Source organism: Sminthopsis crassicaudata, chromosome 6, assembly GCF_048593235.1.
Source record: "Sminthopsis crassicaudata isolate SCR6 chromosome 6, ASM4859323v1, whole genome shotgun sequence".
Classification (NCBI taxonomy): domain Eukaryota; kingdom Metazoa; phylum Chordata; class Mammalia; order Dasyuromorphia; family Dasyuridae; genus Sminthopsis; species Sminthopsis crassicaudata.
In genome coordinates this window covers 255,817,639-255,841,554 of record NC_133622.1, presented here as the reverse complement: position 1 = coordinate 255,841,554, position 23,916 = coordinate 255,817,639, and the positions used below count along the sequence as shown (strand labels likewise).

At 58.4% G+C, this 23,916-nt stretch overlaps 2 protein-coding genes across 2 annotated transcripts in view; one reads left to right on the top strand and one right to left on the bottom strand.

Annotated features, from left to right (window-relative positions):
- Window positions 1-18,487, top strand: part of SLC67A1 (solute carrier family 67 member 1) — a 51,936-nt gene extending 33,449 nt beyond the window's left edge. The window contains exons 6-11 of the mRNA XM_074272328.1: window positions 1,041-1,156; window positions 3,441-3,551; window positions 5,113-5,213; window positions 11,510-11,611; window positions 13,209-13,329; window positions 18,242-18,487. Of these exons, the coding sequence (XP_074128429.1) occupies window positions 1,041-1,156; window positions 3,441-3,551; window positions 5,113-5,213; window positions 11,510-11,611; window positions 13,209-13,329; window positions 18,242-18,429 (739 nt within the window). The 3' untranslated portion in view covers window positions 18,430-18,487. The remainder of the gene's footprint in view (window positions 1-1,040; window positions 1,157-3,440; window positions 3,552-5,112; window positions 5,214-11,509; window positions 11,612-13,208; window positions 13,330-18,241) is intronic.
- Window positions 18,488-21,548: 3,061 nt separating this feature from the next.
- PHLDA2 (pleckstrin homology like domain family A member 2) lies at window positions 21,549-23,246 on the bottom strand. The gene is made up of 2 exons (XM_074272731.1): window positions 22,598-23,246; window positions 21,549-21,958 (listed from the first exon to the last, which is right to left on the bottom strand). The coding sequence occupies exon 1, from the start codon at window positions 23,065-23,067 to the stop codon at window positions 22,642-22,644; it is 426 nt and encodes a 141-aa protein (XP_074128832.1). The 5' UTR covers window positions 23,068-23,246; the 3' UTR covers window positions 21,549-21,958; window positions 22,598-22,641.
- Window positions 23,247-23,916: the final 670 nt, after the last annotated feature.

The window sequence follows — 23,916 nt, the reverse complement described above, 5'->3', positions numbered from 1 at the left end:
ACCCAAGTGGACCCGATGAGAGGCTTAGATCCAGACTATTGGGCGCATTTGGCAGAAGGGGGTGGGGGGCGCCTGAACAGAGGGAGAAGGGGACCCTCGGCTCCCCCACGTTTCATAGACTGAGGCCCACGGAGGAGCAGAGCAGACAGACCCAGGGAATCCAACCGGGTCCTTTTCTTAGGGGTAAACTGAGGCAAAGTGACTTAGCTGAGCCCGCTGGGGAGGGCCTGAGCCCCCTGACCCCTCCCCTGCTGGCCACTGGGGAAGGAAAGCCCCACACCAGGATCCCTGAGCCGTTGGGGCCTGAAGGCCCGGGCCCAGCCGCCCAGCCGCCCAGCCCCCTCACGACGTCACCCAGGGGCCTGAGGCCCACAGGGGAGCATCCCAGGAGTCCGGTGAATGGGGCCTTTGTGGGCCGGCTCCCCAGAGAGGGTGACTCATGGCCCGAGATTGTGCTTCCTCAGCAAGGCCAGGGGAGTGTGACTCAGCCAGAAGGGAAACTGGCCCAGCCTGGGGGGGAGGGGAGGAGGCAGGAGGGGGGAGGAGGAGGGAGAGGGGGGAGGGAGCCAAAGGAAGGGGGAAAGAAAGGAGGGGAGGGAGAGGGGAACCAGAGGAGGGGAAGGGAGGCAGGGGATGGGGAATGAAGGAGGAGGGAGGGGCTGGGGCCTTTCCCCACCTGGGACCACCTGGAGCTTCTCTGGAATGGAGAGAACATCTCCTGTTCTGCCCTGTTTTCCCCCATTCTGTCACGGTGGGGGATTCTGGGGAGGGCCCAGGGTGACCTGGGAGGGTGATCTCTGCCAGAGGGTCGGGGGATATAGACAGGCCTTTGCCTGGCCGGCTCCTGCCCTCGGGGGGCTGCCGTTCTGCAGGGCCCAGCCCAGGGGGCCCTCACACCAGTGGGTCCTTGCTGGGAGCTCCTGAAGTTGGAAGGACCCTCACACGGACAGTGAAGAGCAGGTTCAAACTCGGGCCGGGCTGGACGGCTGGGGGGGGGCGCCCAGTGCCAGCCTGTGACCCGGCTATTTGTCCCTTGCCAGCCTGTACTCGCCCGCCTACGTGGCCTTCCTGGCCAACGCCCTGGGCACGGTCGTCAGCCTCACCTGCATCCCCGCCAACACCAAGGCCACCTCGGACCTCGGCCCGGCCCCGGCGGGTAAGCAGCAGGACCCCGGCCTCCTTACCCAGGATCTGAGCCCCCGTTGGGATTCCCTGGGCTTGGGGCCTCTGGGGAAATGGGCCCGGGTCATCGTTCTCCTCTCCACAGGGCAGCGAGCTATAGAGGGGGAGCAGCGACCCCTGCCCACCAGCAGCCCCCAGGCAGCAAGGACCCAGACTGGGGGTTCTGCGAGGAGTGGCCGAGCACCCTGGGCTTCCCTTTCTGGCTTCTTCCCCCAGCAAGCGGGCTAGCCTGGGGCAGCTTTGAAGTCAGGGCCCCTGGCCAGCCCCAGGGAGGGGAGGGGGCTGCCTCCAGTCCTCCCTGAGCCCCAGCAGCCTCGGTGCCCTGCCTAAAGGGGAGCTTTTGCCACCACAGCACAGGCAAGGCAGGCCGGGGCAGCTTGGTCCACTTGGACCGTGGACAGACAAGCCAGACCAGACCCCCAAACCAGAGGGAGCGCTGGCTCTGGGAAGCCCTGGCCAATGGTGTTCCAAATGGGGGAGCAAGGCAGCCCCAAGACCCCCGAGGCCTATTCCATCCCCCTCTGTGAGCACATAGATGTCCCATGTGGGGGTTGCTCCCTCCCTTCCCTCCCCCTCTCCCCCCACTCCCTCTGGCTTCCTTCCACCCACTGCCCACCATCCCCTCCATTCCCAGACCAGCCCTTCCAGCACCAATCAGGCCCCTCCATATTTCCCTCTCTGGACTGGCCAGCTCACAGGCTCTGGGCTGCCATGGATCTGTACCCGACTTTAACTAAGGGGAGGTGACCAGAGCTTTGCCCCACAGTGCCAAAATTTGGAAGCTGCTGGGGGTATTTCTCCAGCAGTTGGAATATTGATCTTAATTTGCAGGATTATTGCTATAAGGCGCCATGGGGAGGGGGCACCAGTTCTAGTGGAAGCTCTCCCGGAGCTCAAACTCGGAGCCCCCAGGGCTAGCCCCCTTTCTGGGGGCCTGAGACACCTCGGCTTATCGAGTAGAATTGCCAGCTGTTCTCTGGAGCAGCTGCTGCCTCGAGGTTGAAGAAACACAAATCTTGTCTCCTGGCACTAGGAGGGAGGTGCTACTCCCATGCCCATTTTATAGATGAGAAAACTGAGCCTTATCCTTCACACGAGGGGGTCTAAAAGTCCTATGAGCTTAGAGAAATCCCCTCCAAAGGGAGTAGAGGGAGAGAGGGGAAAATTTGGGAAAATGAATACAAGGGATAATGTTATTAAAAAAAATTACTCATGCATATATACTGTCAAAAATTTATAATTATAAAATTAATTTTAAAAAATATAGTGTGAAAAAAAAAAAAACCAAAACTCAATCAACCAATCAACCAAAAACACTTGAAATGAGTAAGTCTGGGATTTTGGAGAACAAATCCCAGAATGCAATCCTTTCACACATTATCAGATACCTTCACTCTCCTACGTGATTGTGATTCTCTTGTCAGTCACAATCCTTAATGATCACCAATTTTTAAAATAGTATTTTAATTTTTTCCCCAATTACATACCAATACAATTTTTAGCACTTTTTTTTTTTTTACAAGATTTTGGGTTTCAAAGTTTTCTACCTCTCCTTTTCTGAAAAAGATGGGCAATCTGAGCTAAGTTATACATGTGCTATCATGTAAAACATATTTCCATAATTAGTTACAGTTGAGAAAAAAAGAAATATCAAAAAGAAAAAAAAAAACACAGGAAAAAAAATAAAGTATGCTTTGATCTGCAAAAAAAAAAAAAAAAGAGAGAGAGAGAGAGAGAGAGAGAGAAATCCCTTCCAGTCCAGGGTTCCTTTCATGGAAGAGGAGACTGAGGGTCAGGGTGCCCCGAGCCAGCCAGGCAGAAGCAGGAACCCCAGAGTAAAGCTGTAAGGTCTTGACTCCCAGGGTCAGGGCCTGACTCCCAGGGCAGGGTGGCAGTGGGCAGGGGGCCGCCTTCTGCATTCTGTCTTGAGGTTTGGGGGATTCTGGGTGCTGGGCTTGGCCAGATGGAGGGGAGCTTCCTCTCTCCAGGCCTCAGTTTCCCCCTCCTAGAAGGCAGGACCAGTGCCAAGGGTAAGTGAGGGCCAGAGCCGGCTGGGAGAGCCCTGCTTCCAGAGGATCGGGCTATCACCCCCAGGGAAGGGGCAAGCGGGGGCACATGAATGACGGGGTCCCTGAAAGGAAGCCCCTGAGTGGGGGAAGGGCAGAGATCAGCAGAGGGAACCCCCCAGGAGGTGCCGGAGAGCTGGGCAAGGAAGGCCCACGCCAGCTCCGGGCTCCCTGACCCCATTGTCCCCCCAGGCAAACGTCCGGCGGCCAGCGTGTTCGACCTGAAGGAAATCACGCGCCTCCTGGGGCTGCCCGGAGTCCGGCCCGTCTTCTTCATCAAGATCCTCTCTGGGTTCCCATCAGGTGAGCAGAGCGGGGTCCAGGCCCCAAGAAGCCCCTGGGGCTGAGGCAGTTACAGAGGGAAGGGGGGGCAGACTGTTCCGGTTCCATGCCCCCCAGCCCCCCAGACAAAGCTCAGCGAGTCCCGAGGCCCCAGCTCAGCCTCCTGCAGACCCCGGGCCGGCCCCCATGAGAGGAGCCCGCCCAGGCTGTGCTCAGGAGGTTGGGTTGGGAGGTCACCGGGGCTCGGCCAGGGTCCCCCCGCCAGTGAGGGCCCGAGCCGGGACGGCTCCCTCAGCACCGGCTGCTCCCAAACGCACTCGGTTAACTCTGAAGCCCCAGGATGAGCAGCTCTGGCCATGTGGGCTCCCATTTGGGGTGCAGGGGGCGCCTGCCACTTGCCCCGCCCCCAGGGCTTGGGGCTGTCATGGTCAGGCTGCTTTTCAGGAGCATGACCTCACTGACCCACTGCCCCTGGGGAACCAGGCAGCTGGCAGGGGCGGGGGCAGCCCTGCAAGCTGCCTGGCACAGGTGCCCGTCTCCATGCTCCTCCGGGGCAGAGCCCTGCCAGGCAGCCCCAACGCATCCTCTCTCTGTTTGGGCCGTCGCCTCCCTCCCCTCCCCCTCCATCAGCTGAAGCAGCCAAAGACCTGGGGAGCGGGCAGCGCCCAGACAATGGGGCCTCTGTGCCAGTGCCCCCCACCCCTCCCCCACCCACGTCCAGCCCAGAGTGGCCATTGTGGAGAGGGGGCCTGGCCTGCCCTTCATCCCTCAGCCCATTCCTCCAGGCTGACGATGTGCAGGAGACCCCCAGGACCCCCATGGCCCCCGCAAGAAGCCGGACTCCCTGGGCTTTAGATGTGAGACAAAGGCTGGCATCTGAATGCCCTGGAGCCGTCTGTGTGCTTGGGGAGAGCAGTAGGGCCAGAGCTCTGCCATTTAATGCCGCTGCAGCTGCCCTCTGCCTCAGTTTCTTCACATGTAAAAAATTGGGGTAACATCAGGGTCCCCCCCGGTTCCCTCTAGCTTGAATCTGGGCAGATCTGCAGCTCAAGCTTGTGAGTATGTGTGTGTGTGCGTGTGTGTATGTGTGAGTGTGTGAGTGTGTGTGTGTGGGGGTGTTTGTATGTTCTCACACACGGAGCCCCCATCACCCCTCACGTGCCCAGGCTGCTTCCGCCAGCCCGGACCCAGAACACCCCCCAGAAATGCTTCAGTCGCTGGAGACCCAAGGACCAAGCTGGGCCCCTCAGCCCCTTACCCTTATTTACCCTTTCTTGTCAGACACTTAGTGGAGAGCGCCAGGAGGACAGGGGATGGGGTCTGTGTCATATGCTAATTAATTGAAGTGCTGAGGGTCTCTGCAGACCTGTGGGCCACCCCCCCACCCCGAGACACTGGGCTCCCCCTCTCAGAAGGTCTGAGCCGGGTGCCTCCTGCTCAGGGCTGGGGAAGACATAAGTCCCTTCCTTTCAGGGCCTCTGGAAAAGGTGGGGGTGAGAGTGCTTGGGCTGCGGAGAGGGGGGCTCCCTAGGGCCCACCTCCGGCCAGCTCAGCTCCTCACTGGCCCCTCTGCTCCCCTCAGGGCTCTTCATGATCATGTTCTCCATCATCTCCATGAACTTCTTCAAGCTGGAGGCCGCCCAGGCTGGGTACCTCATGTCCTACTTCGGGGTTCTCCAGATGGTGAGTGTCTCCTGGGGCACCAGGACCAGCCCCTGTCCCTCCTCTGACACCAGGAGAGGTGGGGGAAGGGAAGGAGAGGGGGCCACAGCACGTGTCTGGCCCTGAGCACAATTGTGAGTCCTTATAACGTGGACAGAGCCAAGGCAGGAGGAGCTTGGGGTCTCAAAACTCCACCACTATGCTCCAAGTGGTGCTGACCACAGACCACAAGGCCAGAAAGCCCCACCCTCAAGGACCCCCAGTGTGGGGAGGGAGGGTCAAGCCTACAGTGTGTGCCATGCCAGGAAGCCTTCCCTGAGGGGTCCATCTCCCTGCGAAGCTGAGAGGGAGTCCTCCCCCTCCCCTGTGCTTGATCCCTCTGTGCTCCCTTCTCAAAGAAGCCTTCATGGCTTCCTCCTCTTCCCCCTAACAGAGCTCAACAGGTCAGAACAATGCTCTGTGCTAAAGAGATGAACTTCACTGGGGATAAATGTAAAATATGACATCTGCACATAAACAATCAATGGTTAAGTTCAAGATAGGGTAGACAAGACACATAATAGGAAGGAAGAACAGGAACAAGCACTGATTAAGCACCAACTGTATGCCCACTAGGAGTACGTGGTAGGAGCTTGACAGACATAATTTCATTTTTAGGGATCATATACCTAGTAAGTTTATAAGGCTGAATTTGGCAAACTCAGGTCTCTGGGTCCATTTGGGGGCCCACCTGAACTGGAGAGAGTCCATAGAAAGTTTGCAGGGAGATCTTTGCCCAGAGAAAAGAAAGCTCAGGGAAAGGTGGCTGTGTTCAAGTATAAGGAGCTGAGGGAAGGCCTGGCCCCAGAGGCACAGCTGGGAGCTCTGGGAAAGACTCAGAGTAAAGGATTGAGATTCCACGGAAGGACGGGGGCTCCTGGCAGCTGTCCCAGTGTGGAAGCTGCTGTTCATAGGAGCTGTGAGCTGCTTCTCCCAGGAGGGCTGCAGGGAGAGACTGGCCCAGCTCCTCTCAGAGCAGAGCTTCTGGGAGGCTGTGGGCTGCCAGACCAAGCACCCCCAGCCCCCAGAAGGCACTTGGTCAGTCTGGGGATGAATTGAACAAAGAGATCTGATAAGTCCCCGAGGCATTCAGTGGAGCCCAAGTGCCCTGGGAGTGAGACCAAAGGCCCCAGAGAAGGAAGAAGGGGCTGCTGGGAAGTAGGGGAGATGGGAGGGCAACCTGCCAGGAGGGGAGGTAGGAGAGCAGGAGGCTTCAGGTGCTGAGTGAACAGACAGGAAGAATGTCTGGGTGTGTCTGGTGTGGGTTTGACTTGTGTCAAATACCTAGCACTCCAGCCTCTCCCAGCCAGGAGGGGCCAGAGCACCATGGGGAAAGGATTCGGGGGACAAGCCACCTCCCAGCTCCTGCGGAATCCGCAGAGGGTCACAAGGAGAGGCCACCCAAGACCCCCTTCAGGTGGCCCTGGGATCTCCTGCACAGAGGCAGACCCTGGGGGAGGAGGTCTCACCCCCCAAGCTGAAGCCATTTTCATCCCTTCCCTTCTGTAAATCCCCCCCAGGAGCCCTCCCAGCCCTTCCATGTGACCACCACTCTCTGAGCAAAGATCTCCATTTAGAGAGCCAGCGTGGATGTTTCTGGAGGGTCCCGGGCTGTACAAATCACAGACAAAGTGATTTTGGAGGCTTTTTTTGAGGTTCTTAATAGAAGAAATGGAGCCTCCTGATAGGAGCCGGGTCAGGGACCCTCCTGTGCCTGGAGAAAGGAGGTACAAAGAGAAATGGGGTCTGGGGCCCTGCCCAGGAGATTATTAAGGGGAAATGGAGGGCGAGTATTCAGGGCTAGGACAGGGACTCCAGGTCCAGGAGAGGTCAGACAGAGCAGCCTTAGAAGTTCCAGCAGGACCGAGCTGTGTGGATCCCGGAGCCAAAAGGGAGCCAGCCAGGAGCACTTGGCCTCCCTGCGTTTCATGGTCAGGTCTGCGTTTTAGGAAGAGCAGCAGGGCAGTAGTGAGGAGGATAGAGTGGAAAGGAGACGCCAGTTAGGAGGCTGCCACACTAGTCCAGGTGAGAGAGAACTGGCTTGGCAGAGACTTAACCAGCTTCCTTTGTCCCGGTGACCAGTGTAGACAATCAGGGTATTGTGACTCTTCTTCCTGTGGTTTCTGCGGCTGCTGGGTCTGGGCCTGCAATTAGCCTTAACTCCCTGTAACTCAGGTTACATCCTCCCCAGAGGCTGGGCCCCCAGCTGGGCCAGGGCCGGCAGTTTGGTAACCTGAGCCTCCTGGGAGGAAGCAGCTCTGACCTGGAAAACAGGGCTTTACCATGAAGACCTGGGCCTACCCTAATCCATTCATTTTAAGAAGCATTTATTAGGCACCTGCTGCATGTTAGATGCCCTGAGCTCAAAGAAAAAACAAAACAAAAAAACAAAAACGGTCTCAGAGCTGTTCTATCTGCTAAAGAGCAAACATAAGGACATTTAAGGACAGAGGAGTCAATAACAGCCTTAAAAACCTGGAAAAACTTAGGAAGAGGAGAGTGGAGCAGGTAGCAACCGAGCTAAGCCTAGAAAGAAGGAAGCTGAGAATTCTCAGAGGCAAAAATGAGGAGTGAGGGCATTCCAGGCATGGGAGACAGCTTGTGCAAAAGCATGGGGATAGGAAATGTAACCTCTGGTGTGAGAAGCACGTTTTCTGGAAACTGAGCCGGTGCAATAATTCTCAAAAAGGACTTAAGTGTTAAGCTGAGAGCTGGTACTTTATCTTAGAAGCAAAAGGGACAGTTCTTGAGTGTGAGGAGTGGCCCTACCAAGCTTAGAAGCCAGGAATCCAACGAAGAGGTTACACAAGAGTCTGACCTGGAATGGTGGCCTGGGGCTTTGGACATAGGAAGTGTTGGAGATGTTAAGAGACAAGATTCTGGCTGCTAATTGCATTGGATAGGAGGGTGGGAGTGAGAGGAGAGATGGAGGGTCTTCCACTAAGAGGTCAGAAGTCACTGAATCACAAAATTAGGAAAGTCTGGGCTTCGGTCATGAAGGCTTTAAAAGTAAAAAAAAATTGTGTTTTTGCTCAGGGAGGCATTAAGGAATCACTGGAATTGATTGAGGTGAGGGGAATGACATGGTCAGACTTGCACTGTAGGAGAATCACTTTGATAAGCTGAGTGAAGGATGGACTAGAGTAGGAAGAGACTTGAGGCAGGCAGACCCACCAGCAGCTACTACTGTAGTCCAGTGTGAGGTGGCAAGGGTCTGCACCAGAGTAGGGGAATATCAGAGGAAAGAAGGGGGAGTGTGGGGAGATAGTAAAGCCGTGAAATCAACCTGAGGTACAGCAGAGGTAAACCTGGCTAGAGGTGAAATCAACCAGAAGTGCAGCAAAGGTGAGATTGGCCAGAGGTGAAACTGGCTAGAAGTGAAATCAACCAGAAGTGCAGCAGGGGTGAAATCAATCAGAAATGCAGCAGGGGTGAAATCAACCTGAGGTGCAGTAGAGGTGAGATTGGCCAGAGGTGAAATCAACTAAAAGTGCAGCAGAGGTGAAATCAATCAGAAGTGTTTCAGAGATAAAATTGATCACAAAAGTTTCAGAGGTTAAAATCAAGAAGTGAAATCTGCCAGAGGTGAAATCAGCTAGAGGTGCAGCAGAGGTGAAATTAACCTGTCCTGGAGCAAAAGTGAAATTGACATGTCTTGGCAATAGGCTGGATGTGGATGGGAGGTTTTAGGGGGAGGAATAATGAATCCCACTTTGCATATGTTGAATTTAAGCTGTCTACTAGATATTTATGTGGAAACCTGAGATTGGAGGTCAGCAGAGAGTTTGGGGCAGGAAAGGTAGATTTGAGAAACATCAGCATAGAAATAGATGGTAATTAAATCCATGGGAGTTAATGAGATCACTAAGTGAAAGAGTACCGAGAAGGAAGGGAAGAGAGCAGAACAGTCCTGGGGGACATCTACAGTTTCCTGAATGAGCAGCCAGCAAGAGATTTACATAGCAAATACACAAGGAGTTACAGAATATTTCCCTCGTGATCTCAAAAGAAAGACTTTGTAAATCACCTTATTCTCATTCTATAGAAGAGGAAGAAGATGCTCAGGGATTTGGCCATAGTCACATGAAGACTAGCTTCAGAGCTCAGGCACAAACTAAGATCTCATCCTCAAGGTCAAGGGCTTTCTTTATCACATATTACTTCTAAATTTCTCATTTTGTAGAAGAGGATATTGTGGCCCGAATAGAGGAAAGATATTTGGCCAAAACTGCACGCCTAGTTGGGGCCAGAGCCAACTTCCAGAGGTTTATTGTTCTATGAATCCTTTGGGGTCTGCAGTTGAAGCTACCCTTAGGCCCCACCTGAGAATGGGGAGCACAGAAAGGTGGTGCCCTAGCATGGGCTTGGAGGGCCCTCCACAGGCTCAAGAGACCTTCAAAAGCAGAATGGCAGAGATGAGTGGGACTTCATTGTACACCTGGAATATCCAATGGGGAGCAACAGGGCCAGGGTCCCAGCATGAACAAGGGCCCTTGTCTGCATGGCGATGAATCCCAGGTGTGGGCTTTGCTCAGGCCAAGATAGATTTGAAACCGTTACTCATCTCACTAGGAATAGACATGAGAAAACGGACTCCCACTTTCATTCAGACCTTGCAACACGCATGAAAGGCCCATTCCTCCGAGCTCGCCGGTTCCTAGGCTGGTTTTATGACAGAACTGGTGATTCACCATCTCCTAGTTAGGGGAGGCCTTTCAGGGTCTCTCCATCCCCATTCAGAGGAACAAAATCTTCCATGTCCCTTTGAGGGGATGTCCAGAGATCTGCTGGGTTGACTTACCCTCTAGCGTCTTTTCTGCTCCTCCTCCTGGTCACCCACAATGCCACTATCATTTCCAAGGAGACTTATTGTTGGTTTTTGGCTCCTCTAACAAAGGTGAAATCTTAAACTGTCAGTCCCTGACAGCTTAATATGAAAAGTAGGTAACCAAATAGGAAACTTGAGCTTCCTTCCATATATAATAGTAATAAACTATATGGAACATTTAAAAATTCATTTTCAAATATTTTTTGTACATTCATTTTTACCATTTTTAAAAAATTTTAACTTGTAAATTCTCTGTCTTCCTCCTCTGCCCCTCAGTGAGAAGGCAAGAAATTTGATAGAGGTTATACATATGTGCTCATGCAAAACATATTTTCACATTAGCCATGTGGTGAAAGAAAACCCAGGCAAAAAAAACCCAAGACAATAAAGTAAAATAAAAGTTTGTTTCAATTTGCAGTCAATTAGTTCTTCTGGCTGTCATAGCCTTTGTATCATGAGTCTTTTGGAATTGTCTTGGAACTCCCAGAGAAGAGCTAAGTCTTTCACTGTAGATCAGTTCACAATGTTACCATTACTGTATACCATGTTGCTATTTCTATGTACAATGTTGCCATTGCCATATACAATGTTGCCACTAGTATATACAATGTTTTTCCGGTTATGCTTACGTCACAAAAGTCTTTTCACCAGCATTTTAAACCCACTGCTTTGTTTTGTCCCCACGATCCTCTGAATGGTCCTGGGGGACGACAAGAGCTAAGAACTCAGGTTGTGACAGGACCAGCAAGTGTCTGGGATTTGAGCGTGACTACAGGTCTAGAGCTGACCTGGGTAGAAGAGGACGGCTAGAGCAAACAAGAGACTCCAGCTAGGTGTCTCTGGGCAAGTCACTTAATTCTTTGCTCCTTATGTGTAAGTGAAGACAGTGGGAGCACTTGCTTTTCAGGATTTTTGTAAGGTCAAAGGAGGGACTGCAGGGATGATGGAAATGTTGGTTCCTTTCAGTTGACGGCCTGTACATGGCCCTGCCTCTATCCAGTTTCTGCCCAAAGGGACATTTGTTTTCTGCCCTCAGAGCAGGGAAGCCTAGCTCTTTGGGGGAAAGGGCCCACCACAGGTGCCTCCACTGCTCTCAGGGAGACAAGGCTTCCCAATCCTCAGACCAGTGACATTTAAATGCCTTCCTTATTTTCCTACTCTATGATCCCATCCTGGAGTGAACCTTAAGGCTGGCAGGCAGCTTACAAGGAGACAAGCCCCCAGGACCCTCTGTGGGTCTCATCTCAGAGCTTCTCCTGAAAGGCCCTTCTTCCAGTCAAAGGAGGGGGCTGAGGAAGAGGCAGGCCCTGGAGCCTGGGGCCCTCTGTGCCCCAGAATAGCCTCACGGGCTCTGGGAGTGCTCCTGGCATCTCGGCAGATGCCCAGTTCATGGTATTTGACTGGCTGAAAACAGCCCTATCTAGGACTGACCCAGATCTGCTTTCCTTAGGTGGTCCAAGGCCTGATCATTGGGCGGCTGACTGAGCAGTACTCTGAGGGCACCCTGCTCCGGGCCAGCATCGTTGTGTTCAGTGCCGTGGGCCTGGCCATGGTGAGACCCCCGCTTTGGGCCCAGAGCTCCCCCTCATCCGGGGTGGGGGGGCTTAATTACTGTTCACTCATTCACTCATTCCATCTGCTCATTTGCTTGTTTTTTACTCATTGATGCACTCTTTTATTTATCTCCTCACTTGCTTATTCCCTCACTCGCTTCCTTGTTTCCTTCTTCATCCAGCTTCTTCTTAGTCAAAAATGCACATTTTTACACTTGTGAGACCAGAGGGAGCACTAAGATCCTCATAGAATTTCAAGCTGGAAGGGGCCCAACGAGTTCCTATACCAGACAGAGGCAGAAGGGAGGAGGCCCAGAAACGTTGAAGGCTCTGGCCTGAGAGCCCCCAGCTCGTTGATGGGGAGCTAAAGTCCAGTTTCGACTTAAGACACAGATGTTGGTCCTGGAGATTAGCCAGTCAGCTCCTCCATTCATAGGTGGGGTCGACAGGGGAGGAACACCCAGAGTCAGCAGTAGAGCTGGGGCTTGAAGGTCAGTCCTCCCAGCCCCCCCCCCCCCCCCCCCAGAGCTGCCTCCTCCTTTGGTTACTGCCAAGGTCAGGAGCAGGAGGCCACGTGCCCCAAAGGGTAAGATGGAGGGCTCCTTCCCAGCTGGTGCAAAGGGACCTGTTGGGGCTGGCCAGAACCAGGATCTGGCGCTCCCCAGAGACCATTGGTCCAGGGGCTGGGCACAGTCACCCCAGGGCTGAGCCAGGCTGGGCTTTTTCCCCTGCTCCCTGGCCAGAGGCAGCGAAGGCTGAAAGAACTGAGAAGAAATGAAAGCTAGAAGGGCCCCCAATGGACTCGGAACCAGTTAGACTGGATGGGTCGGGCCAGCCTGGCAGGGGAAAGGAGGAAGCGGCCTTTTGCCAATCGCCCATGCCCCTTTCTGTGCCAGCCTCCTCAGCCCAGCCTGCCCCTCCATCATCCTCAGGCTCAGGAGCCTCCCACTGGCCTTCCTCCGGAGCCCACTCCCAAATACACCCATTCTCTCAGCCAGGCCAACTGATCATAGTGTCCAGACTCCTCCACTGAGCCTTCTCTATCATGTTCCACGTTTCCATTCTCTCTCAACCTCACATGCATGCCCACTCCACACACTCACACATACACATACTCCTATTCCCCCTCAGACACTGACACTCACACACTCACACACACTCACACACCCACATGCCCACTCCACACACTCACACATACACATACTCCTATTCCCCCTCAGACACTGACACTCACACACTCACACACACTCACACACCCACATGCCCACTCCACACACTCACACATACACATACTCCTATTCCCCCTCAGACACTGACACTCACACACTCACACACACTCACACACCCACATGCCCACTCCACACACTCACACATACACATACTCCTATTCCCCCTCAGACACTGACACTCACTCACACACACTCACACACCCACATGCACACACTCACACACTCACACACACTCACACACCCACATGCACACACACACACTCACACACACTCACACTCACACACAGACTGGCTTTGGGCCGGGTGGGGGAGCCCTGACCTCAGGAGCCCCTCCCCAGCACTCTCTGATTGCCGCTCCCGCCCCCAGGCCTCCATGACCAATGTCTTCCACTTCTGCCTCCTCGTGCCCGGCCTGGTGTTCAGCCTCTGCACCATGAACATCGTCACGGACAGCATGCTGACCAAGTCGGTGCCGCCCTCGGACACAGGTAAGGGGCGGCCTGCGGCGGCCCAGTGGTCACAGTGTGGGCGCGTGGCAGAGGCTGGCGCAGCCCGCCAGCCTCAGGAGTGCCTGGGAACCCGCCGGGTGCCGGGGCCCCCCCATGGCAGAGCCCCGTTGGTCTGATGCCTGACATGCCCCCAAGCCTCCTTTCCCACCCTCAGCCACCTCTGCCCAGATAAACTTCCCAAGCCAGGCCAGGTGGGGTTGGGCTGACCCATTCCCAGCTGATGCAGAGAGAGAGAGGCCCATTCTCCCGGAGAAAGCTGGCAGCACCAGGCATGCCGCCCGGAGAGGAGCGAGCAGGGGGAGGTCGCTGAGGGGGTCTGAGTGCCAGGTCCAGGGACGGGGGAGCCAGGGGGAGGGGCGGAGCTCCCAGGACTGGAGGCAGAGGCTGGCCACCGCCCCATGGGGATTCCCTCTCAGGCGCAGAGTGGACCAGAGGTGTCGGTGGGCCTGTCCACCTCAGAGAGCCCGGATGCTGTGCCCTCTGCCTCACGCGGGCGCACAGTCAGGCAGCCTCGAGCAGGGCTGTGGGAATGGTTGGGAAGGGCCCTGAGCGGTGGGCGAGGACAGGTAGGGAAAGGGGCTGGGAAAAAGCCTCCAGGCCTCCTGCACCCAGGCCCAGCAAAGGCCTTGTGTGCTCCTCCCAACCTGCGGGGAACTCCAGGCCACCCGGACAGCCAGATCCCTTCTAGGCTCCCCAGGGTCCGGCCCCCAGGAAACGGTGCTGGGGTGAGGGGGGGCGGCCGCCAGTGGAGGAGGGGACCCGAGGGAGCTGACAGGGAGCCAGGCCAGCTCAAAGGCCCTTTGTGAAGGGCAGAAGACAGGAAGCTGTCTGGGAAGAGCAGCCTCCTCTGTCCCTCCCCTGAGGGAGAAGGGCCCAGCCCCAAGCCTGCTCCTCCCTCCCTCCCTCCTCCCTCCCTCCCTCCCACGGGGTCTAAACAACCTGCTGAGGGGCCAGAATCTGGGGAGAGGCTGGAGAGAGGCTGGAACCCGGGGAGAGGCCGGAACCTGGGGAGAGGCTGGAGAGAGGCTGGAACCCGGGGAGAGGCCCTGGCTTTAAAGACCAGCTTGGCCAGCCCTGACATGGAGAGGCCTCCCCCTCCCCCTCCAGCCTCAGTGTCCTCACCTACAAATTGAGGGGCTCAGCGGCATTGCCTCTGGCTCCCCCCAAGCTTATTTGGGGGGAGGGGACGAGGGCAGCCTGGGCTGGGGCTGAGAGCAAGGGGAAGATGGCCTCTTGGGCGCTGCCCCCGGTGTGCCCGGCTCTGGGCTCAGCCGCAGCAGTGGGCGTGGGAAAGAAGCGCCCTCTGCCCACACCCTCCCCCCCCACGGCCCCCAGCGTGGGGCGGGGCGGGGCCTCAGAGGATGGAGGGATGAGGAACAGCGGAGGAGGAGGGAGGTCTGGGAGGGGGAGCACCCCGGGCTGGCGGAGGGGGCCAGGCCACGGGGGAGGCCCAGGAGGCTCTTTGGGGTGTGGAGGGGAGTGGAGGGCAAGCCCTGTCCGAGGCGCCCCAGAAAGTGTGTGCGGGAGAGCGGGGGAGCAGGGGGAGCGGGAGCGGGCCCCTGCCCTCGGCTTCAGAAAGGATGCTCTCGGTTCCCAGAGCCCGCCTGGGAAGCTGCAGACATGCAGGTGGCTCCAACTAATTGCTCTGGGCTGGAGCGGCAGCTGCGCAGGCCCCGCGTGGGCGGCCGAGAAAGCAGCTATTAAAATACCTGGCACCCACCTCTGAGCCTGGGTGGCTCTCGGGCGGGCGGGGCGCTCGGGCCCCAGCCCAGGCTTCTGGGAAATGCACCCTCCCCCGCTCTCCCAGGGCCCCCTCCCCTACCGCCGGCCTCAGGGCACCCCCGAGGGACCCCAGCCCGGCCCCCTCCCCCCCTTCTGGCCTTGGCAAAAGCCTCCTGGTCCTTCCAGGCTCCGCTGTCTCCACTGGGAAGTCACCCGCATCTTTCCTTCCTCAGACGCTCTCTGATCTCCATTTCCAGCAGATTCCATAAGCATGCATTAGGCACCTACTATATACAAGCCTTCCTGCAAGGGTTGCTGATGCAGACAAGCCAGCGCCCTCCTCGCGCCCATCACACTCTCCAGTGGGCATCTGGGTCCATTTTGTGATTTCACACACTCACACTCACACACACTCACACACTCACACTCACACGCTCACACACACACTCACACGCTCACACACACACTCACACTCACACACACACTCACACGCTCACACACACAGTCACACGCTCACACACACACACTCACACACACTCACACTCACACGCTCACACACACTCACATGCTCACACACACACACACTCACACTCACACACACACTCATACACTCACACGCTCACACACACTCACACTCACACACACAAACTCACACTCACACGCTCACACACTCACACACACTCACACACACTCACATGCTCACACACTCACACTCACACACACACACACTCACACACACTCACACTCACACACACACACTCACACTCACACACACTCACACACACACACACTCACACACTCACACTCACACACACACACTCATACACTCACACTCACACGCTCACACACACTCACACTCACACACACAAACTCACACTCACACGCTCACACACACTCACACACACTCACATGCTCACACACTCACACACACTCACACTCACACTCACTCACACTCACACACACACACTCACACACACTCACACTCACACACTCACACACACACACTCACACACACTCACACTCACACTCTCACACACACACACTCACACTCACACACACACACTCACACACACACACTCACACACACTCACACACACACACACACTCACACACACTCACACACACTCACACACACTCACACTCACACACACACACACACACTCACACACACACACACACACACACACACACACACACACTCACACGCTCACACACGCTCACATGTCCCTGTATAAGCCCAGGCCTGACCGGGCCATCCTTTCCGGCCAGGATAATTACTCACTGACTTGGTCAGCTAGAGGGCAGATGGCATCTCCCCAGAGGCCCCGGCCCTCCCTTCCCCCCCTGCTGCCCCGGAAGCCCAGAGCCCAGTCTGGCAGGACGGCCCAATGGCGAGGCCGTGCCCAACATCCCTGACACCTGAGTGGTCTGGGTCTCCTCCATGTCCCCTCCCACAATGCTGGGGTTGTCACCCCCTGATCTGGCGATCCCCAGGTCCTCGTTTTACAGGGGAAATGATTGCTGTCAGGAGAAGGAAAGGCCCGGGGTCACCCAGGAAGTAAAGGGGAGACCCCAAAATTTGGACGCGCTTTCTGTAGTCGAATGAAAGTCAGGAGTGCAGGGCCGGGGCAGCCTGCCCGGAGGAAGCTGACTTTGGGCAACGCTTGAAGGGCAGAAGGGAGGGGAGACCCCAGGCAGGGCTCAGTGCCAGGGCAGGCCAGCGGGAGAGCTTGGACTGGGAGATCTGTTGTCCGGGGACCAGCCTAGCTGAGGTGTGGTGGAGGGGTGCTGGCGCCAAGGCCTGTGGAGCCTAGATGGAGGAAGGACGCCCAGGAAGGTCGGCCCACCCCGCGGCCTGGCGGCCTCTGGCTGCTGGCCCCAGCCCCGACCTCCAGCCTGGCAAGGAGCTCCTGGGGTGACCTGGGCCGAGATGCCCTTTTCCTCTGCCAATGGCTTCCCAGAAGGCTCGGGCCTCTCCCTCCCAGAAGGCTCAGGCCCTCTCTCTCCCAGAAAGGACAACATCTGCAGGGACCGCACCGGCTTTCCGCTCCGATAACATCTTTCTTGGCCGGAGTAATTGTTCCTCAGAGGCTGAGTCACACTGCCTGTTCATCTCTGTCCCTGTTTCCCTGCCATTCAGTGCCCGGGAGCTGGGGGCAGCAGGAAGCGCCTGTGGGCTTGGCATCTTGGCACCTGTGCATCCGCGGGCCGGCTGCCGGGCAGCTCCTGAGAGTGGGCTTTGTTCTTCGCACGCTGCCTCTCGCCCAGCCCCTCGCCGGGCTCCCGGGAGGTCAGCCAGTGAGCGGGAGGGCTGGTCTTGCCATAGGACGGGGGGGGGGGGGGGTGCGAAGCTAGAGAGAACTGCCTCACCCAGAACGAGTGCCTTTCTGGCTGGGGGCCGGCCCAGGGCCCAGCCTCCTCTCCCCTGTCTGAGCCACTGGCCCGACATCACATTGCCCCCTTCCCAGAGCTGGCGTCCAGGATCTGGGAGTCGATTGGTGGACGAGTACTAGTGACCCACTGACTGCACTAACTCATTTAATCTGATAACAATTCTGGGATGCTGGTGCTAGCATCATCCCCATTTGATGGATGGGGAAACTGAGGCAGGCAGCAGTAAAGTGAATGTCTGAGGCAGGGGTCCAAAGTCAGAACCGACCAATATAAGCTCCGAATAAGGGAAGCCGAGGTTCCCAGGTTCTATTCCAGCTCCCCTCAGCTATTGTCTGGACCCCGGGGCCCCAAGGCCTCCCCTCAGAGCTCTCTGTCTGATTGGAAAGAGCTCCCAGGAAAGTGGGGGCAACAGGGTAGGGCTGGCCCAGCTCCCGGGGTGGAGAAGGGGAAATCCAGGTAGACTGCATGGAGAAGAGGGGGTCTGGGGGAAAATGGTGGATGGAGCAAATCTCTACCATGTTCCTTCCATTCACTGGGCAGAAGGCTGGGCCCTGGGTCCAGCTGCTTGCTCCATCTGCAGGGACGGTACCCTCCCTGCAGAGATCCTTGGGGGCTGCTTCCCCTTTAGCTCTCCCTTGGGAACCTCCCAGAGGGGTCTCAGTTTCCCCTCCTGTGAAGTGGGGGCTGAGCCGGGGACTCTAGGCTCCCCTCGTGGGGGGAGGATCGTTCCCCAGCTGCTCTGCCTGAAGCACGTCCTGTCTCCCTTGACCCCCAGGCGCCATGTTGGGCATCTGTGCCTCAGTCCAGCCGCTGACCCGGACCATCGGGCCCACCATCGGCGGCCTCCTCTACCAGAGATTCGGAGTGGCCGCCTTCGGCTCCCTGCAGTTTGCTGTCAACTTTCTCCTCTTCCTGTATCTGTGCAAGAAGGAGGTTCCCCAGAAAACCAAAAGAGCGCCGTGATCTCCCAAAGGGGGGCCTGCTGCTCCTCCCCCCCCCCCAATAAATGCCTTAAACCCTCCTCCTCTTTTTCTTTGTCTTCCTCCTCCTCCTCCTGGAAGCCAGCCCTCTGACCGGGCTCCTGGGAACATTCTCTCCTTCCCAGCCCAGCCTTGGGGGCCCTTGAGACCCAGGAAGAACATCACCTGGGAGAAAGGACCCTTCTCAAGGCAGAGGCCTTCCTGGAGGAGGCAGGCTGGAGCAGAGTACTGCCTCTTTACAGTGGTTGAGCTCCTACTGTGTGCTGTGTTCTGGGGTAGCAAATCTCAATGATCCGGTCTTTCCCTGGAGAAGATTCTAGGCCAGAGGAGGGCCTGACATGCAGAGAGACGTCTGGGGAGCAAGGGAGGGCACGAGGGGGCCCCGGAGAGCAGGCAGCTGGAGGTGGGACTTGTGGGACGCATCCCAAAGCACGGGGACAGTGTGCACCAGGGCATGGAGGTGGGGAAGGGCAGGGAAGAGCAGGAGACAAGGAGAGAGCAGAAGTGAGAGAAGCAAGGCATTGAGTGTCAGGGCCAGGAGCGCCTCCTTTCACTGATAGGCAACATTGAGGGTAGCCATAGGCTTTGGAGCAGAACATTGGAAGATGTGATGAGAGACGGGGACCAGGGAGGAGGGACAGGAGGCAGGGAGGCCAGTGAAGAGGCTGGGAGCTCAGGGAGAGGGAGGAGCTGAATTGGAGAGTCCATGAAGGAGAAGAGAATTACCATGCTCTGAGCTTCCTCCCCACTTATCTGGGTATAAGCTGGGAGCCCGCCTTAAGAACCCCCAGCGAGCAAATTTAAGAAATCATGGAGTGCTCCCCATGCTTTATTTTATAGGTCAGCGAGTGAATCCTGGGAAGAAGGAAAATTTAGTTCCTGAGCATTTATTAGGCACCCACTGTATGGCTGGCACTGTGCTGAGAAAGGGCTTGCCCAAACTCGAACCCATTTCTCGGACCTGCCAGGGTGTTTCTCCTCAGCGCGCCCCCTCAGAAACAGGGTTTCCAGTCCAGCAGAGCAGGGAAGCCCCTGGAGAGTTGCCCTCGGCCAGAGCAGTCTGGGACCCTGATGGAAAAGGAGCCCCCTGATGGACCCCCGGGTCAGGCTTGCATTCCCCCCCCCAGGCTCCTAACAAAAGGCCTCATGGGCCTGGGGCCAAGAGTGAAAAGTCCTCCCCCCTCCCCCGCAACAGGGACAGTTTTTCCAAAGTGGGTTCAAGGGGGTGTAAAGTGAGAGCTGGGGAGGGTTGGTGGCCAGATGACTACCTCAGGCATGCAGTGCTGGGGAGGGGCCCTGAACGCCCCAGCCAGGCCTCTGCTCCCTCCCTTCCCTCAGCCCCAGACCCCAAACCACCGCCCCCCCCACCCTGGGCCGCGCCCTCCCCCAGCCCAGTGTGGGAATGGCCAAGCTGGAGCCATGGGGGCCACTGCAAGTCAGCCATCCTCACCCCAAAGGGACACCTCTCCGCCGCTTTGGTCAGGTCACTCACCCCTGTGGTCACCAGGCAACAAGCATTTATTAAGCACCTTTTGCATTCGAGGTTCAACGCTAAGCTCTGAGAATGCTGACCAAGGCAGACACCTTCTCATCCTCCCTCTGGGGAGAGGCCTGAACCCCAAACCCAGGTAGGAGGAGAACTTTCTCCCAAGTCCCAGGGCTGTCCAAGGGCCTTCCCAGCTCTAGGACGGTTCATTCATTCATTGGCTCTAGCCAAGGAGGTTCATTCATTCCAACGTCTCATTCATTCATTCATTCCCTGGCTCTAACTCCTGGAGGGGCAGGGCTGGCGGGAGGAGAGCCCCCCCCCCCACAGCTCCCGGATGATGAGGTGAGCTAAGATGAAAGTCCAGCTAACGAGGATGCCAGGTTGGCATCTGCCAGCGCCATCTGCAAGGGAGGCGGCAGGTGAGAGTTCAGGGGCTGGCCGGGGTGTCTGGGGCAGACGAAGGAGCCCAGAGGAGGCTCGGTGCCAGGCTCTGATTCCCAGAGTCTTGGAGCCCATTCAACAGCCCCGACTCCCTCTGAAGACCCTGCCCAGTCTCCTCTCCCAGGGCTGCTTGGGCTCGGGCGGCCCCCCCACCAAAGGCCGGTGCGGGAAGGGCAGGCACCAGTGCGGGCAGAGACTCCGCAGAGGGAGGAAGCCCGGGCCGGGGGAGCGGAAGCTGCCAGCCCTCTCTGCTGCCCAGTTTGGTCAGGGGCGCCCTGCCCTGCTCAGGCTTTGGGGAGCAGGGATGCGAAAGGCGCATCTGGGGCTCCCCCAATGAGACCTCCAAGAGTTGGCAAGAATTGCGCTGCCGGTGCCCAAGAGCTTGGGGAAACGAAGCCAGAGCCCCTCCCCGGGCTTTCCTGGCCAAGGTGGGAGGAATGGGACACCAAGGGAGAAAGCCTCTGGCCAGGAAGCCCGGCCCGAAGCCGCCCAGCTCCGGCTGTCCCGGGGCCAGGGCCCATGGAAGGGAGAGAGGGAGCCCGATCCCAGAGCTTTCCCCTTCGGGGCCAGGTGAGCCTCCAGGGAAGTGACAAGTGGTTAGGGGGCCCCTCCCTTCCCCACTTCTGCTTCCCCCTCCACCCAGGGTTCCAAGGTACCCTGTACTGGCCCGCCCTCCCTAGAACATCTGCTCCATGGCCAGGGAGGGCCTTCAGGACCCGCTGCCTCCCCTCCTCCTGCGGGACAGCTCAGCCCTGACTCAGCTGTAGCACCTTGGCTCAGTCTCATGCCCCTGGGAGTCTGGGTTCTGCCCTTTAAAGGCAGGAAGTACATGAGCCAGGGCCCTCCAGTTCTGAGGCCCTTTGATCTCCGATTGCGCCACAGCAGACGCTCCCACTTCCAAGAACTGGAGATCTTGAAAGGAGTCATTTTACTCCCGGCAGAGCCAGAAGCCCGGAGGTAAATCCTTCTGCCGGAAACGGGGGAGGGGAGCCCCAAGGTCCCACAGTGGAATTCCCCTGGGCCCAGGCTGCCCCATCCGGGCACCCCAGGAAGCCAAGCAGGGGGCTCCGTGCCCCAGAGGCTCGGTGCGTCCCCCACTCCCGGCATCCCCCTGCGCTGCCCCTCTGATCCCAAGACGGGAATGACCTTCCCGGCACAGCCGCGAAGAAAAGTCAGCATTTCAAGGAATTTATTTGGAATGGACGCGTCATGAAAAAATATTAAGACAATGTTCGAAGCCACTGAAATAAATAGAAATCTAGATACTACAATAAGTTAAGGGCTGTGGCCCCCCAGCCACCGGCCACAGTGTTCCCCAGTCTTTATAAATAAACAGGGCCGGCTCCAGGGCCGCGGGGGTGGGTGGGTAGGGGGGCAGCTCCAGGGCCGCGGGGGTGGGTGAGTAGGGGGGCCGGAGCCGTGGGGGCCCAGCTCCCCAGTCCCGTGAGGGGAAGCCCGGGCCCGCCTCCTCCCCGCCCGCAGGGAGATCTGGCTCTCAGCTTCAGCACCTCTTCCTTCCTGGGCTCTCCGGGATCCCTTTCAGTGAGAGCCAAGGTCCCCATCAAGCTCCAAGCCAAAGGCTCTGAGGGAGAGAAGAGAAGAAATGGGTCAGCGGGAGTGGGGGAAAGGCCTTCCTTCCGGCCTAAGATAAGAGGCGTGGGCAGGGCCCCCTCGGAGATAACCGGGGCGCCGGTCCGGCTCCTCCCGGCCTGGGCCACCCCGGGAGCGGAAGGGCTCAGTCCACGCTGGAAGGGCGCCCGCCGGCAGCTTCCACGGGGCAGACCCCAGGGCTCCCAGCCCCCCCCCCCCGCCCCGGGCCACAGCGCTGAGCCCCGGCCGGAGGGCTCCCCGAATTCCCCCAGGCAGGATATCCTCCGGGGCCTGGGGCGGAACCACTAGGAGCCCCGTGGATGGGGGGCGAGGAGCAGGAGATAAAAGCTTTGGGGATCCCGACCCGGGAAGAACCCGGAGGCGAGAGCCATGCCCAGTCTCCGGATGGCAGACCACAGATCCATCGGGCCGGTTCCCTAAGGGAGCGCGCGGGCCTGGTCCCCCCCCTCCCCCCACGGATCCCCGTCCTGACTCCCACTCCGAAGTCAGCGCAGCGGGGAGTCAGGAGGGGGGATTCGGGACGTGACCCGGAAAGCCCTGAGCCCGCGCTCTCCCCGGACCCTCCCGGCCCCGGCTGGCGCCGCAGGAACGCCTCGGGGTCCAGCCTCACCTGGGTCTCTCTCGGTCAGCCGGGCAGGCCGACGGCTCTGCGGCTCAGGGCGCGCGGGCCAGCCGGCGCTCAGGCGGCCCCGCTTGCTCCCGCTCCCGCTCGCGCTCCAGTTCTTGCCGGCTCCGGAAATCCTCGATGGCGCGCTGGTTCTGGAAGTCGATGAGCGCCATGGTGATGGAGGCGTTCCAGCAGCTCTCGTCGGGGCAGCGGAAGTCGATCTCCTTGCGGTCCCGGGTGACTATGGTGAAGTAGACGTGCTTGGCCGTGCGCTCCACGCAGTCCACCTTGAGGATGGAGTGGAAGCGCAGCTCCTTGGGGCGCGCGCCCCTGCGGGCCGCCGCCGGGCCGTCGGGGAACAGGCTCAGGCGGTCGGTGCTCAGCACCACCAGCTTCTTCTTCCAGAGCTGGAACAGGCTGTCGCTGCGCTTCTCCAGCTCGCCCTCGCGCAGCACGGCGCCCGGGACCTTCATGGCTCCCGACCCAGCTGCCTCCGGCCCGTGCGCCCCCAGCGTGGACCGACCGAGGGGGGAGGGGCGCAGCCCGGGACGGCAGCGACGCGACGGACGAGCGGGGGCTTCGGGGCGCGCGGCGGGCGCGGCTGCGGGGGCTCCTGCGGGGCCGGGACGGCGCTGGCACTGAGGCCGCCGGCCCCGGGCCGCGCCTTTATGGAACAGCGGCTTCCTCCCGCCCCAGAGCCCGCCCCCGCCCCGCCCAGGCCGGCCCGGTGCCTTCCAAGTGCGCCGCGGCCGGAGCCCCGCCCCTCTCCGGCCTCTTTGTCTTTCCCAGGCCCAGATCGCCCCCGCCCGCTCTCCTGCCCCATCTGCCACCTTGGCCTGGCCCCCCTCCCCCCCAGCTCCAGCCCGCCGCTCTCAGCGCCGCCCTCTGCTCCCCGCGGCTCTCCGAGGTCTCTGCCCTTAGGACCCCTATGCCTCGGCACCCTTCTGCCTTCCGCGCTCCTCTCTCGGTCTCTGCGTCTCTTTCTCTGCCTTCCTTCCTTCTTCCTCTCCCCCTTCCTTCCTTCCTTCCTTCCCACTTTTCTTTCCTCTCTTCGTCCTCCCCTCCCCCTTCCCTCTTTCTCCCCTCTTCCTCTCTCTTTCTGCCCCCTCTCCCAGCCTCATGCGCTCCCCTCCCCCGCCCTCCCCCACGTTGTTCGCGGGTCCCCTCCCCATCTGCCGGTCTCCGAGGCGTGGACGCTGCCCCGGAATGCAGCTCCCGCCTCGGCAGCCCAGCCCAGGCTGACTCATCTCCCTCTTCCCATCCCTTGAACGGGAGCCGGGAGCCCAAGCTCAGCCTTACTTTCCCTGGGAAGAAAGAACTTC